The sequence below is a fragment of the Toxotes jaculatrix genome, chromosome 19 (genome assembly GCF_017976425.1).
Source record: "Toxotes jaculatrix isolate fToxJac2 chromosome 19, fToxJac2.pri, whole genome shotgun sequence".
Classification (NCBI taxonomy): domain Eukaryota; kingdom Metazoa; phylum Chordata; class Actinopteri; family Toxotidae; genus Toxotes; species Toxotes jaculatrix.
Genome location: NC_054412.1, coordinates 8,176,556 through 8,193,495, shown reverse-complemented (window position 1 = coordinate 8,193,495; position 16,940 = coordinate 8,176,556). Strand labels below are relative to the sequence as shown.

Below are 16,940 nucleotides of genomic sequence, written 5' to 3'. Positions count from 1 at the left end.
TGAGGCACTCATTAGGGCCATTTTATGCATCTTTTGAGACTTCAAGTACATTTTGTTGAGAATACTTATGTACTTTTTCTTAAATAGGATTTTGAATGCAGAATCTTTATTTGTAATAGAGTATTATTACATGTTGTGTTGTTACTACTGCATGAGTAAAAGATCCGAATACTTCCTTGGTAAAGGTCTTGCTTATATAGACGTTTTAGGCTTATGGGGGCCATATAGCTTTGATCTATGGGTCCCCCCCAATACTGTAAAAGTACATATATTCTTTTGACCACTTTCTTCTTTACGTGGTCATACTGTAGCCTATATTGTGCTTCAAATCAAGAGGAGCTTCTTGGACTGAGTCTTGCCATCACTCCTGAAGAGCCCTCATCGCCACCATCATTTAATTTATGGGCCTAATTAGTGATTTTGTCCTCTTGGTTTCTCTATCTATCACATGCTAATGAAGGCGTTTTCTGCCATCTGACAATAACGGTCATCTCAAATAGTAATGATATGCCGATTTTACTCAGTGCTCTGCTGATTAGCCCTCAGAGGACAGACATCCAAAACTTGTTTAATAATGTGATCAGTGCAAACTGAGACTCACCTATAGGCCTATACGTTTTATTGACGCATGCATGACAACAACAGCAATAATAATAATAATAATAATAATAATAATAATAATAATAATAATAATAATAATAATCTTAAAGATGTGTGCTTTTTTCCTTTATTCTTCGAGGTATTTATTAGGCGTAACCGAGTGGACATCCATAACTGCACGACAAGCTGAAAAAAAAAAAAGCAGAGGGTTTAGGTTGTGATCAGTTCCTCTTTCTGAGAGCCGCACTAGAAAATAATAAAGGAATGGGGAACATCTGAACAATTAGGTGAACTCTGGTCAGGAGAAGAAGAGTTAATGAGCTGCCGGTGCCATGTGCAGTGAGAGGAGCATTAGGGGCCAGAATCCATATTTACCACTGGAGTTGTGCGCAGGCATCAGAATAGGCCGCTAATGCTGCGCGCACTCTCTCCCCCCTCATTTTCATTAGGCTCTGATGACTGCGGAATTGATGCGGCCCGCAAGTTATCAAGAGCCACTAATTTCACATTAACGACCATTGACTGCGGTTGCTTGATTCGAGGGGGTTTTTGACAATATTCACAATCAGGATTGGAGCCCAGATCGTTTACCTTGACTCCGTGATTATTTGCTCCGAGCCGAGCGCACATTGCAAAATTGTATGGTGTCAAAAACCCGTAAATAATGAGGAGACCAGGACGAACGGCTCTCGCTTTCCAACACGCACACCCCGTACACAAACTGTAGGCAGTGACTTGCACTACGACGTAAATAGCATCAGCTTTTCCTTCTGAGATAAACTTGTGTTGTAGATAGATTTTATGGTGGCTTAAATTAGATGATACTTCAATCTGTGTACATTTTGTGACAAACAAATAGATACAGACTTTCCTATTTTTCCAGTGTAGACGGGTTTAAAACAGAATTTAGACAATTGTAATGGTTTGAATACATTTACTGTAAAAGAAAATCCAAATAATGAACCCATTTTAGAGGTCTGCTCAGAATTCTCTAAGGGGCAATGGGAGGGGACCTTGTGATTATGGCCCTGGAGAAAAAGACGGATTGATTTCTATGAATCTGTGCAGTCAGTGAGTGCACAAAGTGGACACCAGTTTCTCTTTCAATAAGATGATAATAATGAATGATTAATTCGGAAAGACCGGAACCTGATTTCAGTATAAAGATGAATTAAGTTTAAATTGTGATGATTATGAAGACAAGATGCTCTGTTTTTTACGGGGGTGCATTTTTTCCTAATAAAAGTGGCAAACGTGGTGCAAATTGAAGACTTCTCGTGGAAAACATTTTATAGACACATTGGCGACACAGAGCAGAAGTCACATGAATGTAAACTAAGTAGAAGGAGATGGGCAGGAATGGGTTTTGGGTAAGTGATAAAAGTGTAATAAAATATTATGGAGACGGTGTAATTATTGTATATGGTAAACTATACCGCAATTAAACATATCAAAAGCCACATCCTTTTATGTTAATTTTCATATAGTTCAAGTTTAACATGTTCACAGGGACGTGTGCTGTTCTGATCCCGGAGGCATGCGATCTCGCGAGATTCCGGGCTGTCACATGATCAGGTTGGGAGACGGTCAACCAGGAAATCATGGGTTGTTTGGAGTGAAAGAAGAGGATCTGTTGCCATAAATCCCCGTTTTCAACCATGTCTCTTTCCAAAAACTGCTCGTTTTTTGTTTTGTTGGTGATAAACATTTGCTCTCTTTTGTCCGTCGTCGGAGCACAAAACCTCGGCGCTTCAGACTTAGCGAACAAACTGAGACAAATCCCGACTCTGAGCCCTGTTGTGGTCAACTCTCCTGTTTTCAAGCCTGCGTTGGACTCTTCCCTCTCCTTGAGTTTGCTGTCTTCCTTTCCAGAGGACCTGGAGATCAGCGAGTACTGCAGCGAGCTGCTCCACATATTCGGACAGCGGTACGAGGCCTATGCGAAGTGTTTGGTGCCTGCTGCTCGGCCTGTCAAAGTGTGTCAGAACTGTTTCTCCAGTTATAGCAGCCTTGGTGACATCTACAAGAACATCTCATCAGACCAGGTACGAGCTAAACACAAGCTCACTTTAGTTCACTTTAGGACAGGCCTTCACTAATGCGCAGTCGTCTCAAGAGTCACGAGTCATGTAATGTGACTGACTGGTGACAAATTAGAGGAAATGCGACTTTAAATTCTTCTTTCTCACTTCTTTATCTGCCTTCTTATCAATAGCACCTTTTTTTTTTTTTTTTAGCTTATCTGTTAGTCAAGCAGGAATGCAATCACCTGTAGCAGGTTTTGTAGATACAGTTGAAAGGAAAAGTTTGGCCATTTTGTTGAGCCTTTCTTTAAATGCTAACAGTTTTTATAGATGGATCATTGGTCCTGTTGGAAAAGCTCTGATGCCTCCTTTCAGTTTCACTTTCTTGACTGACTGCAGGATATTTTCATCCACAGTTCGCTGACATTTTGTTGAATCCATTCTTCCCTCACCGCCCGTGGCTGCCACACAACCCTAAAGCTAAATATTTCCACCCCCATGCTTAACAGTTGGCAAAGTACTGTCTTAATGGGGTGCCCAGACTTTTGTACATGCCACAATTGCTGTTTTAATAGTTTTCTATGTTTTAATTTCATGAAATAAAAAGTAATAATGGATTAGTGTTTGAAGAAAGGCTCACTTTTTAATGTCTGTTTGTTGCAGAGGTTGAATTTGCTTCTTTTCATTTTAAAATCAACAATATATGTATTTTCTGCTTGTTAAACCGCGGCTCTGTGTCCTCAGATGGGTCCTGGTAATGTGAGCTGCAAGGACAGTCTTCTGCGCAGTGATCGGCTGATGCTGGTTTATATGCTGTACATCAACCTGGAACACCTGTGGATGGATTCAGGCTGTAAAAGTAAGTCTTCTGTCGGTGTTGCAAGGAATTTTGTGCCTCTGTTTCAACTTCTGACACACACTGGATGATGTGCCCTCTTTTCCTACAACATTTAGCAGTATGCAGGAGCTGATGTAATTATCACTTGTATTGTTAAACCAAAATAATTTAAAGTTAGTTAAAATCATGGATAAATTACAGGAAAGTCATTGATTATACAAAGGTGAAACCTTCACGAAATGCAGTCATGGATCTGATTTCACTTGTCCACATTTATTCAACTGACCAAACTGATACTTGTTTTTATTTCCTGATGTGCAGACTGTATCACTGAGGGATATCAGAGCCTGACCAATGACACGCTCTACTTCATGGCAAATCTCAATCAAACTCTCACCTGCTTTGAGAAATATAAAGAGGTACTTCCTACACAAGGTAATAATGGTGGTCTGTTTATTATGAGCTGATGTTCAGAAGTTGACCACGAGGACTGTTGTCCTTTTCTCAAATGCTCTTCACAGGGGAATCACACAGAGCTATGCAAAAACTGCAAGAGCACATACAAAGGCCTGAATGAGCTGTACAGCAGAATGGAGAAGAATCAGACTCTGTGTATCGACATAGAGGATGAGGTATGTATCAGAGATTTCCTCCTTAAGGTATGAGGAGAGGAAGCTGCACCCCCTAGAGGAATCTGTAAACACTAAAGGAAAATTAGTCAGAGCCTTCTTCATCCACATTTAACTGCAGACAAGACGATGAGCTCTGGAAATGTTTGTGTCACGGACAAAAGTTGTACTGAGTTACATTAATCATTAAACTTGATGGTTCACTCTTGACCTGTGGTGGTTTGTGTTGAGACAAGAAGTGTGCCTTTCCTGATGCTTTTTTTTGTCAAAAATTGATATTTTATCCTTGATTATGGAATTAGACGTTCTTTTCCATTTTTTTAAGTTTGGTGATTCACAGTGTCCCAGTGGTTGCTGTTTACATATTAGAGGGTAGTGTTATGAAAGAAATAATAACATGAAAATGATGGAAACTTGAACTTGCATCTGTGATTCTTTAATTCAGAAATGTGATTATAAACACAGGAAACGTGTCACTAAGCGCATCAAGTTATTCTGTCCTCAAACCAAAAACCCCTGGCTACAGTAAATGCTTTAGAACGGAAACCCAAGAGTGTTGAAATAATAGTAACACTGTCCTGTAATTGCCATCATCTGAGCTGAAGTTTATGTTGCGTTTGGCACTTTGCCTCATTTCAGATGAATGTGACACGCAAACTGTGGAGTAAGAATTTCAATTGTTCCTTCCCCCGTGAGGAGACGGTGCCTGTCATCGCTGTGTCCAGCTTCATGCTCTTTCTGCCCATCATCTTCTACTTGAGCAGCTTCCTTCACTCTGAACAAAAGAAACGCAAGCTCATACACCGTGAGTAACCAGCTTAATTCGCCCATTGTCACACACAGAGAGATTTTTTGACAGGGTTTTGAAGAGTTTGGGCTCTTTGTGGAGGGGGTGGAGGGGGGGTGGAATGACTGTGATATTGGAGTTTGGCTGGGATGGATGAGGAAGGAGGTGGGGTTGTTCTAGGTTGCTCTAAAGAATAGTCCTGCAAACCTCTGGATCATAGACTAAGTTGCAGGATTATTTTGGTGGATGGCAGGTGCCTTGAAGGATCAGAGAACTTTTTTTAGGTGGGGTGCTGTTGAGTGTGCAACAAATGGCTTGCGATGGTCAAGTGCACATTGACCCTCGTGCAAGAACCACTCATACAAATACATTTATTCTTAAACATTGAGTGATTTAAGAGAATTTTGCATATTTTCAGAATTGGAATTTCCTCTGTGGTATGAACAAAATTTCAGAGTAGTCTGGTCTGTCCTTTGAACGATGTACAGATAGATTTCCTCGCTCCACAAGAGGAAAAACACTTGCTTGACCTGAAGACGATAGCACCTTAATCTAAATGAATTTGGAGTTATTTCAAAATAAATAAATAAAATAAACGGAATGCTAAATTAGTATTATGTTTCCTCACCATAATGGTTTGAATTTTTTCTGATTAACAAACACTAATTTAAACATCAGACTAGCAACTAGCATATCTCAAAATAAACTTTGATCACTTTTGATTATTTTTTTCAGAGGTTGTATAGTAACGGAATTCTCTCTTTACAGCCAAGCGAGCAAGGTCATACACCAGCCTGATGAACATTCAGGATAAACTGAGCTGAAGAAGAGAACAGAGGTAATCACTGAAATGAAGGACAGTTTTGTTTTTTTTGTTTTTTTTTGTTTTTTTTATTAAAAGTTACAACCTGGGAGTAGATTTGACTTCTCACTGCCTTGTGCCTGGGGTTTGACAAACCTTCAGTGAATGTAGAGCCCTCAACAGCAGCTTTACTGGTTGCTTTCAGGGGGCTGTGATACCCATCAGTATTGAAAGGACTTCAAGGATCAAGATAAATGAAACAAAAAGTGAAATGCACTGGAACTTTTTGTATTGCACAAAACAGACTTTGGGCACATTAAATATTTGCTTTCTTATCTTTACAAACGTCTCAAAATGTAGCAAATGGTCTTGGAAAACATAAAATAAAAACATGCAGATGCTTCAGATTTTCTCAGATTTACAGAAAAAAAAAGACAAAAAAAAAATAGAAATTCTCCACAGACTGTATTTGAGTCTGTCTTTTCCTGCCAGAATTAAAGTTCAAGATCTTTGTTTTGTGAAATTTGTCAGATTTAAACTTGAGATGGGACCTGTTTTGGAATCAATGTGTATCTAACTTTGTAAACTATTAATCAGATGGTTGTTTGCGTTGCTGTGCGGTACGCTCTTAATCCTCAGACAGACCCTAGCCTGCCTTTCCTTTCAACTCATTAACAATCTTGAGGTTGTTCAGCGCATCTTGTGGTCTGAGACACTCGGCTGTCACTGGAAAGAGTGAGTGGCTTGAATGCTGTGTGAGTGTGTGTGCAGGTGAGGTGATGTGTGCATGTGCTCTATTTATGGGACTGGGTTGAGAAATGGGTTTTCTGTCTCTAATATATGTCCAGAAGAGAGCTGCAAAAAGGAAGCACTTGATGTCCATTAGTGGTGACATGTATCTGCTGTAAGAAGAGGGGGTGCACATCAGCGGGGTGGGGTGGGTGGGTGGGGGTAAATAAAGACATAACACACATAATGTAAGAGCACTCCAAAGTACCACACTGTGTTGTTACCTGTTTTCCAGGCAGTGTTTTTTTGTGGTTGCATAAAGCTTTTAATGTGCTTTGTTGCCATTTTCCACTGATGTTTAACTTAATTTGTTAAGAGTTTCCGACTCCTCATGACGGTGGAGTCTCCTTTATGAGCTCCGAGTGTCGAATTGATGAATTTGCCTATTAAAAATGCATTTGCTGTGAAGTAATGTAAACCTTAATTTTGAATGCACAAACCCAAATAAAAACATTGCTATGTCACAAGCATAGTACATGTACTCTTATTCAACCACAGTCAGTTTTGTGCTGATGGTATTTTTTTTAGTATATTTATTCAAGAACTGTACTTGTGTACAAAATTACTTACATTTTATACTGCTTCATTTCGGAGGGAAATATTGCACTTTTTACACCTACTGGTGGCATTTCAGAAGCTTTTTATCCAAATCCTGTGAAGAATATTTTAAACTAAGTTGTGATTTTATTGATAAAACTACCCAGCGGTATATGAACTAATTAAAATCAGCTCCACCAACCACAGGTATAAAAAGGAATTTTATTAATGATTTATTATGATATAGTGAGGCCAGTCTGCTCAGTGTGTACTTGTACTTTTGATAGTTTGAATATAGCTATAAATAGGCCTCCTTCTCTTCTTTTGCTTGCTCAAGGACAGCTGTACAATTTTCAAGTGCTTTACTGGAGCATTTCCATTCTGTGTTACTTTATGCTTCCACTCCAAGTTTCAAGTTGCCCTTTTTTACTGCATTACATTTATGCAACAACTACTCGTTACATTTCAAATTAAGAATTTGACCCAGACCTATTATTATCTTATAAAATATGATGCAATTGAATCCATTAAAGTACCTAACAGTGTATGAAGGCTGCAGTTGGCTCCACCTTGACCAACCGAAACTTTAAAATGTTATTGCATCTGCAATATTTATGCAATATTATGGACTGTAAAATAACACAACTTACTCAATCATAATGCATAATGAGACCTTTTACTAATAATAATAATAATAATATCTCTCTTCTTTGAATGCAGAACTTGGAGTATTTAATATTATTGCATCGGTAGGCTTCTTATAGGGTCTAAATACTTCTTCCATCACTGGAAACAACTGTCCTTTCCAAAACCAACAAGAGCCAGCACCAGTGCTCTGACTGCGGCTCCATTCTGCCTAATGAGCCCGTGTTGTACTGTGGTTAAAGCCGTTTCTTCACACAGGCACGGCCCTTGTTCTCAGGTTACGTGGCCTTGTGTTTCTTGCAACGCGGCTTTTCCTCCGTCATTAGCAGCTAATCTAAATGTGGGATAAAGATACTTGGCCGAATAATCGCAGCAACACATCCCTTAAACTCCTTTGGCTTTTTGGTCTTATGGAGCGCAGCCACTGCTGGCCATCAGCAGGTCTAAGAGCATTACGGATATGCCGAGTCATATGATCCGGTTGCGGCCAGCAGAGCGGCTGAAAACACGGGCTTTTGTCATTTGCGCTCCCGCACAGTGAGGTGTGTTGAGCGGCTCGTGTGCGGCGCGGCCCCGGAGCTCCAGAATGACAGCTTTGATTCCCGCTAAGCCTCGCTGCTTTTCTGAGGCACACCGGGTCCTTAAGCGGGGCTGAAAGTCAAGAAAGCTCCCGGCGAAATGGACCGCAGGCCGCCACGTGACGGAGAGGGCCGATGGAAAAGAAAGTCGCTGGATTCAGCGATTTAGACTGTAGCCTATAGACGAGTAACAGTGTAATACCACAATCTGAAAACATTCAGATCTGTCCCAAAGAGAAAGTATATTCACCACAGGTTGCAAAACGTTCATAAGTAAAGAAATAGGCTTTATGGAGAATGTGTCCTTTCAATGTTACTTATTATGTTCAATTATTGGATTGTCATAATAATAATAATAATAATAATAATAATAATAATAATAATAATAATAATAATAACAACAACAATTCTTCTTCTTCTTCTTCTTCTTATTATTATTATTATAGATGCATTAACATATGAACAGAATTTAATATAGCAGGCGGTCCAGGTAGAACTGATTTTAAAATTTCCCTCCAATCAAAAACATTTTTTGCATGTTCTTTCTCTTTGATGTTTGACCTGGACTGTGCAGAAGGATGTAGGCTACTGTATGTGTAGAGTTTGACACCAGAAGGCTGTTTTCACATTCGGTTATTTCTTAGTACTAGTGTAGGCACAACACAACACAACTGACTTGTGGTTTGGGTGCCAATCATGGAGTAATATATAATTTAGATAATTTATGCTTTAAGTGAAGGAGAAATTTTGCACGGATCAGTTACGTTTTTGAAATGAACAGTATTTGCATATTCACTGGTTAAGGATTTTTTTTAGCTATGAAGAAGTAGTAGACATCATTTAAAAAAAAAAACTGTATTATCGAATATTGTGGCAAAACCATAGCAGACAAAAATGATTATTTAAAGTAGAGTATTTTTACATGTCTTAAAATACATCTGTGTGGGATCTGCAGCTACTTAATATAGTGTTAGATGGTTTAATAGATAACAATGCATCACATTGTATATACATTAATTTTCCATTTTGAATATTAATATTCAAAGTGCCCAATAATCAAAGCTGTCAAAGACATGTAGTGGAGTAAAAAGTCCAGTATTTTCACCTGTAATGTAGAGTGTAAAGCAGCATTGTTCAGAGGACGAGTAGCCCAATGACAAACTCCACTCAAGTACAGTATCTGAGTAAATGTACTTAGTTACTTTCCACAACTGTTTTTAACCAAAGTCCATCTCTTAACCTCATGTCATGTTTTGGCACATGGCTCATAAAGTGACTTGCAACCATGACATCAGTTGAAAATAGGCTAATAAAAAAAATGCTTTTACCTCTTGGAAATGGAAAAGCAACTTTTAGAAATGTGCATGCAGATGCATTCACACCTATAAAACAAATTAATGTATTTTAATGAAAAGTATTGCTTCACATTCACACATTTACACCTTGGATCTGCATATTTGATCAAAGCAGATCTACCACAGAGCTCTAGAGGCTGTTAAGTACCTTGCACAGTCCCTGTTGTTAAGGGATTTTTGTCTATGACCTTAAGTTGTTGGCCCCTCAGCTGAAATAAAAACAGTATTTTTGTGATGTATCATTGTTAAACAGGCTGAATTTACCAATCATTGGTCCCTCATACTTCACCTTGAGATACAGAGGTGGATTCGGTTGGATCGGTCTGTTTTGGAGTCTTTATTGTCACAGTGGAAAAGCGAGACAGAAGATGAGGAATTAGTTTTTATTTGCTGCAGAAAGAACATTTTCCATTTTAACAAAGTATCAAGTGTGTACACGTGAGCCACAAAGCTAAATATGATTGTATATTGGCTACATTACAGCCAGTGTGTGTTTTGTCACATCAGTTTATGATAAAGTGCCGTGATGGAGGCTGATTTCCCTTCTTACCGAACTGACTGCAGTGAAGCAAAAAAAATACAATCCACCAGTAATCGTAGCCTAATGCCATGCAAAATTATTGTACACCTAATCCATTCACAAAAGGGCTTTGATTTTTTTAAAAAAATGACTGTGTGAATAATTCTACAGTAAGTTTGACAGTTAATGTGGAAAAAATTAATATGGTTTTGTAAACAGACTCATATCCTGATCTCGACTGCTTACTCCAGTTCTCTGATGGATTACAGTGGAAAAAAAAACATGTACTTGTGTTTGTGCTGAAGTTCAGTTGAAAAAGACAAGGGAATCGTTACAACAAAAACAGAAAAATATATAATGAACAAAATAATAAATGTATACACACCTACAAAACAAATTCTTATGACAGTTGTTGCATGATATTGAAAATAGCCAGAAATGTGTCTTTGATTTACTTTTGGTACATCAGGGATCAACTCACCAAACTTTAATATCAGTCAGTTTGTCATCATCCAAAAAAAAAAATGTCCTGAATGCACACTTGTGGACAGTGAATGGACATTTTTTGATAAATCCACACCTTAAAATAGCACAATGATTCATTCCTTTCTCTGGAGCTGTCAGCCTTTATAACATGTGAACTTGTCAGTGCTGACTTCTTCAAAGCTCAGGAGGGACTGAGGCAGAAAAGTTGGAGCATGACGGCTGAAGCTGAACTGAGGATTGTTGATGTTTGAGTGGCTAAATGATGATACAAACCTCTCCCCAGACCTTGTATGATGACAAATGAAGACTGTAAGAGACTGGCAAGTGGCCTCCACTGCACAGACCTTGAGATCATTTTATTTACTACAACAATTATCCAAGCAACATATGAATAGAGGTTTTTTTTCTGCAGACCACCTTTGTCTATCTGCATATCTGTGTGTGTAGTGTCCCTGATTCCCTCTCAATATTTAGAGGTTAAAATTGTGCAGCAGAAGAGTTAGAGGTAACAGGGTTATGTTGAAAAAAAAAAAGAGAAGCTGTGTGCCTATTTGCAATAGAGGTTCCAGCAGATGGCAAAAACACACTTCACTTTGCACAAGTTACCTTGAGACAAGTCCAGTACATTTCATATTTGATAGAAAAGTGGTGCTGGTGGTGGGGGGTGCTCTTCATGTTGTTTTTGAATCTGGCCTTCTGTTTTCGTTTATTAAAACCAGTTCTTGTTAAATGACTGTTTTCTGTTCTTTGACAAGGTCACAGCCTTCTCTAGACTAAATGCCTTTGAATTTTCTCTGTCCTCTTCAATCGTCCTCCACTCGTCTGTGTTCTTTATAGTGCATCCCATGTTACGAAGCGGTGAATATCTCCTTCGTTATGGCATATTAAGAAACTGTTAGTTAGGACTTAAGTTGTTATGCAACCCCCCCCCCCCCCCCCCCCCCCGGTCCCCTGCACACACACACACACACACACACACACACACACACACACACCACCACCACCAACAACAACAACACCAACAACACTCTAAGCTGTCAGTTAGTTAACTGACTGAAGGTCAGGCTCAGATTATGCACCTCTCAACCCCTCAGCAATGAATATGATGCTTTGTTGAACAAGGAGCAAACATATGCCCCTGGGGGTAGGAATTAGCAGACACACACACACATGCACCCTCTCTCACAGAGCATATGCAGAGTGAATGGGGCTTATTATACACCTGCGAGTGGGGTCAAAGTCTGTCAATCCCTAGCTTATGGTATTATGATAGATTATAGAATCACTCTCTAATGGCAGTCATTCAGTTTGTAATCTCAGCAGCTTGATGCAAAAGCACTCAGCGTTCCAGCTAAGGGTCTGTTGAAAATAAGGCCTTCTCCTCATTCATCCCTTACTTCCCCCCTTTCACAAAGGTCTTATGACAAGTCAGCTGTTGGTGACATCACAGATGCTGGATCATATGTCAGAAACCTTTGCTGCCTGACTTACATCCCTTGCAGCTCAGCAGCAACTGAGGCCACTTGAGGCCAAAAGAGCGGCGAGGTGCCCCGGGGGGTGAGGGCCCGCACTGGGGCTACTGCAGGCAGGAAGGGTGGGGGGCACTCTTTAGGGCAGGAACACCTGACCCATGTGTGGGTTTGTTTGTGTGGGCAACCAGAGAGTGCCCATCTTGCCATCAGCTTGAGAAGACATGTATCATTTGTGTGGAGAGTGTGCGTGAATTAGAAAGTCCAGGTTCTGTGCATGTGAGTCACTGGATTTCTGTTTTTGATCATCACATAGAAAAGAGCCTTTTTTTCCACTGCTGTCAGATCAGCATGTGTTTGAAACATGCCGCTTGTCAAAAATATTACATTTCAGGGTCAGGAGTTTGTGGGACCTGAGTAGAATTTTGATCACAAAACAGTAGCGCCGCCTAAAGTCGGCTTCTGAAAATGACATTTAAGACACAGTTCAGAAACATGTCACTGTCTTTTGGCTCTAAAGTAAGAACACCTGGTTGTTTTAAGTGAACCTCAGGGCCCAGTTTTCTTCTCTTGTTCTCTTCTTGAAAGGTCTTTCAAAGCAGATTGACAGACTTAATTTGTAGCTGCCAATACATGGCTGCAACCTGGCCTTCAACCTAATATTAAACCCTTGTTTTGTGCGGCTTTGTTTGTAATAAAGTTACCTGTGTTAAAATCCTTTTCCATTAAATGTTTACATGATTTTATCAGCCACCTGTGTTTCTAACCCAGGTAATCTTTTCTAACATGTACCTCTGCCTAATAGGTGCCAACCATCATAGAACTTTACCTAATATAAATAAGTGCCTTTTATATGCAAAGGCACTATAAAGTGCAAACCCTTGAATGCAAAACTTTCCAGAATGTGTGACTTGTTGAGGAAAGACCATATGGCTAAATTGGTGCTGCACAGACCATGCAAACCTTGTCTAAAATATAGCCACTAGATGGCAGCACCAATTCATGTATAACGTCAGTAATCCCAGACCCTCTACCCTGTCATGATACTTCTGCACTCCCTATACATTTTCATAGTGTGTGAAAACCAATGTTTTTCTAATAGCCCACATACAAGACTGGTCCGTGTATCTTTTGATATTTGAATTTTCCTTCAAACGCTGATATTAAAAACATTTTTTAAAAAAGTGCTAATTTGATTTTTGTTTTAAAATACAAAAAACAAAATTGAAATACAAGGCATTTTACTTTTTTTGTGGGTTTTGTGGGTAATTTAAAAATTACTTAGGTTTTTTTTTTCTACTTAGCGTAACAAAATACAAAATCACGAAAAGGCAGAAAACAAGGCCTTTCTTCAGCAGAAATCTTGGGGTTGTGGAGGGTGTGTTTGCAAGTAAATGCTTGATTTGTAGCCAAGGGCAGTTGCCTGTTTGTTGTCTGTGCTTATTTTGTGATGTACAAACTGATTTCAATGCTGCATGGAGTTTGGAGAATGTGCCATGTTTAAACTTAGTGACTGGCTCTACACTTTAGGTTAACATTTCAACCTTAGGTTTAGGACTTTTAGTTTGTTTACATGGCTAGAGTCATCTGTGAGGACTGTCAGAGTGTAAATGTAGGTGTAATATTTTGAGTTGTAGCAGAAAATTTTTAGACAACTAGTTAATATGCAGATGAAACAGTGCAGGCTGTGCTGTGCGGATGCCAGATTCTCAGGCTTTAAACTGTGAGATGTTAGATGTACCACTTAGGCTAGACAGTTTTACAAGCTCTTGGTTTAAACAGACCAAACCTATGTTAGAGAGCTGCCCCCTGCTGAATGTGGAAGTGTAGCAGAATGTTTAAAATAGGTTTGACTGTTTGTACCTGTACCTGTGCAGGATGGAGGAGGTGATCCAGAGGACCACGAGAAACAAGGTGAGAGAAAGCATGTTTGTCAGTGTTTCTACAGATATGCATGCATTCATTTCTAAGTGTGTGTGTGTGTGTGTGTCTGAGCGTGCGAGCGTTGGAAGGTGGCTCTTGATGTAGAGGCTGTCAATAGTTGTATGTTGATGGAGCTGTGCGGCTAGGTGTTTATGTGCTGCACTTGGGCCTGCAGGTGTGAGTCTGTGTGTGGCTGTGTTTAGCAGGTTGATGAAGATTCATGCCAAAGTGGAGCTCAGGTAGGCCTCCTGCTGCATCTGGAGGTTTTGCAAAATGTTTAAAAATGCAAAGGAAGGTGCAAGGTTAGACTTTTTCTTTCTTCCTGTGGCTCATGTTTAGTTTCTTTGTGCATTGTGCAGGATGGAGAAGCTGATCAAGAGGACCACGAGAGACAACGTAAGTGCAAGCATGTTGGTCAACATTGCTCAGTCTTTTGGTTTTTTTTTACATTTAAGGGATCATTTGTGTCTCACTGTCTCTGTTTGTTTTCAATTCAGGAAGCCTCGGGTCAAAGGCAGTTGGTGTGTGTCCTGGGCCATGAAGAGGAAGAATTGAATCTGGAGTTGTGGAGTGTGTTTGCAAATTAAAGGCTTGACTTGTACCCAATGGCAATTGTCTGCTTGTTGGCTGTGCTTATTTTGCAATGCACAAACTGATTTCGAGGCTGTGCCGAGACTGTGCCGTGTTTAATCTTTGTGACTGACTCCACACTTTAGGTTAACATTTCAACCTTAGGTATAGGACTTTTCTTTGTTTAGAGTCAACTGTGAGGACTGTCAGAGTGTAAATGTAGTGTAAATGTAATTTGAGTTTTAGGTCAATTTTTAGACAAATAGTTAATATGGAGATGAAACAGCACAGGCTGTGCTGTGTGGATGACAGATTCTTGGGCTTTAAACTGTGAGGGGTTAGATGTACCACTTAGGCTTGGCTGAGTTTTAAAAACTTTTCATCTGTTAAAACAGACCAAACCAATGATTTTTGTTGTTGTTACAATAAAGTGTATTTGTGGTTGGGTTGTATTTTTTGTATCAAGCTTGACATGTAGCCAATAGGGGAAAAAAAAAAAGGAAAATAGAAAAAAGATGACTTGAGTCGCTATACAGGTCTACATGTACAAAGTGTGGCAAAAAAAGTCATTTAAAAAAAGTCATTTTATTCAAAATAAAAAATGAACTTTTTTTCCCCGATTTTGACGCCTTACTATACTATACTATGACGTTTTTTATGATATTTTGAGGTCCAAAAAAATTTTGACTTTTTTTGGCCGATTTTGAAGCCAAACCTCAAAATGTCATAAGAAACGTCATAGTATACTAAGGCGTTTTTTTCGGCCAAAAAAAGTAAAAAAAATTTTTGACCTCAAAATGTCATAAAAAACGTCATAGTATAGTAAGGCGTCAAAATCGGCCAAAAAAAGTCAAAATTTTTTTGGACCTCAAAATGTCATAAAAAACGTCATAGTATAGTAAGGCGTCAAAATCGGCCAAAAAAAGTCAAAATTTTTTTGGACCTCAAAATGTCATAAAAAACGTCATAGTATAGTAAGGCGTTTTTTTCGGCCAAAACAAGTCAAAAAATTTTTTGACCTCAAAATGTCATAAAAAACGTCATAGTATAGTAAGGCGTTTTTTTAGGCCAAAAAAAGTCAAAAAATTTTTTGACCTCAAAATGTCATAAAAAACGTCATAGTATAGTATAGTAAGGCGTTTTTTTTCGGCCAAAACAAGTCAAAAAATTTTTTGACCTCAAAATGTCATAAAAAACGTCATAGTATAGTAAGGCGTTTTTTTAGGCCAAAAAAAGTCAAAATTTTTTTGGACCTCAAAATGTCATAAAAAACATCATAGTATAGTAAGGCGTCAAAATCGGCCAAAAAAAGTCAAAAATTTTTTTGACCTCAAAATGTCATAAAAAACGTCATAGTATAGTAAGGCGTTTTTTTCGACCAAAAAAAGTCAAAATTTTTTTGGACCTCAAAATGTCATAAAAAACGTCATAGTATAGTAAGGCGTTTTTTTCGGCCAAAAAAAGTCAAAAACTTTTTGGACCTCAAAATGTCATAAAAAACGTCATAGTATAGTAAGGCGTCAAAATCGGCAAAAAAAAGTCAAAAATTTTTTGTACCTCAAAATGTCATAAAAAACGTCATAGTATAGTAAGGCGTCAAAATCGGCCAAAAAAAGTCACAATTTTTTTGGACCTCAAAATGTCATAAAAAACGTCATAGTATAGTAAGGCGTTTTTTTCGGCCAAAAAAAGTAAAAAAATTTTTTGACCTCAAAATGTCATAAAAAACGTCATAGTATAGTAAGGCGTTTTTTTCGGCCAAAAAAAGTCAAAAAATTTTTTGACCTCAAAATGTCATAAAAAACGTCATAGTATAGTATAGTAAGGCGTTTTTTTCGGCCAAAACAAGTCAAAAAATTTTTTGACCTCAAAATGTCATAAAAAACGTCATAGTATAGTAAGGCGTTTTTTTAGGCCAAAAAAAGTCAAAATTTTTTTGGACCTCAAAATGTCATAAAAAACATCATAGTATAGTAAGGCGTCAAAATCGGCCAAAAAAAGTCAAAAATTTTTTTGACCTCAAAATGTCATAAAAAACGTCATAGTATAGTAAGGCGTTTTTTTCGACCAAAAAAAGTCAAAATTTTTTTGGACCTCAAAATGTCATAAAAAACGTCATAGTATAGTAAGGCGTTTTTTTCGGCCAAAAAAAGTCAAAAATTTTTTGGACCTCAAAATGTCATAAAAAACATCATAGTATAGTAAGGCGTCAAAATCGACCAAAAAAAGTCACAATTTTTTTGTACCTCAAAATGTCATAAAAAACGTCATAGTATAGTAAGGCATCAAAATCGACCAAAAAAAGTCAAAAATTTTTTTGGACCTCAAAATGTCATAAAAAACGTCATAGTATAGTAAGGCGTTTTTTTCGGCCAAAAAAAGTCAAAA

General features: G+C 38.4%; 1 protein-coding gene across 3 annotated transcripts; it reads left to right on the top strand.

Moving 5' to 3' along the window:
* The first annotated feature begins 2,175 nt into the window (after nt 1-2,175).
* Nucleotides 2,176-13,973, top strand: ostm1 (osteoclastogenesis associated transmembrane protein 1). 3 transcript variants are annotated; one of them, XM_041065213.1, is made up of 7 exons: nt 2,176-2,645; nt 3,369-3,483; nt 3,784-3,881; nt 3,984-4,094; nt 4,731-4,896; nt 5,647-5,716; nt 13,937-13,973. In XM_041065213.1, exons 1-6 carry the CDS (start codon nt 2,259-2,261, stop codon nt 5,700-5,702), a joined length of 933 nt encoding a protein of 310 aa, XP_040921147.1. In that variant the 5' UTR covers nt 2,176-2,258; the 3' UTR covers nt 5,703-5,716; nt 13,937-13,973. The 3 variants fall into 3 exon arrangements, with proteins under 3 accessions (XP_040921147.1, XP_040921148.1, XP_040921146.1); XM_041065214.1 differs by lacking the exon at nt 13,937-13,973 and having other exon boundaries at nt 4,791-4,896; nt 5,647-6,153; XM_041065212.1 differs by lacking the exon at nt 13,937-13,973 and having other exon boundaries at nt 5,647-6,153.
* Nucleotides 13,974-16,940: the final 2,967 nt, after the last annotated feature.

What these genes read in the sequence shown, in the direction of transcription:
- ostm1 (XM_041065213.1), top strand. Translation starts at nt 2,259, where the DNA reads ATGTCTCTTTCCAAAAACTGCTCGTTTTTTGTTTTGTTGGTGATAAAC. An exon ending in GATGGATTCAGGCTGTAAAA is followed by an intron (nt 3,484 to 3,783) that starts GTAAGTCTTCTG and finishes CCTGATGTGCAG; the next exon opens with ACTGTATCACTGAGGGATAT. An exon ending in GCTTTGAGAAATATAAAGAG is followed by an intron (nt 3,882 to 3,983) that starts GTACTTCCTACA and finishes TGCTCTTCACAG; the next exon opens with GGGAATCACACAGAGCTATG.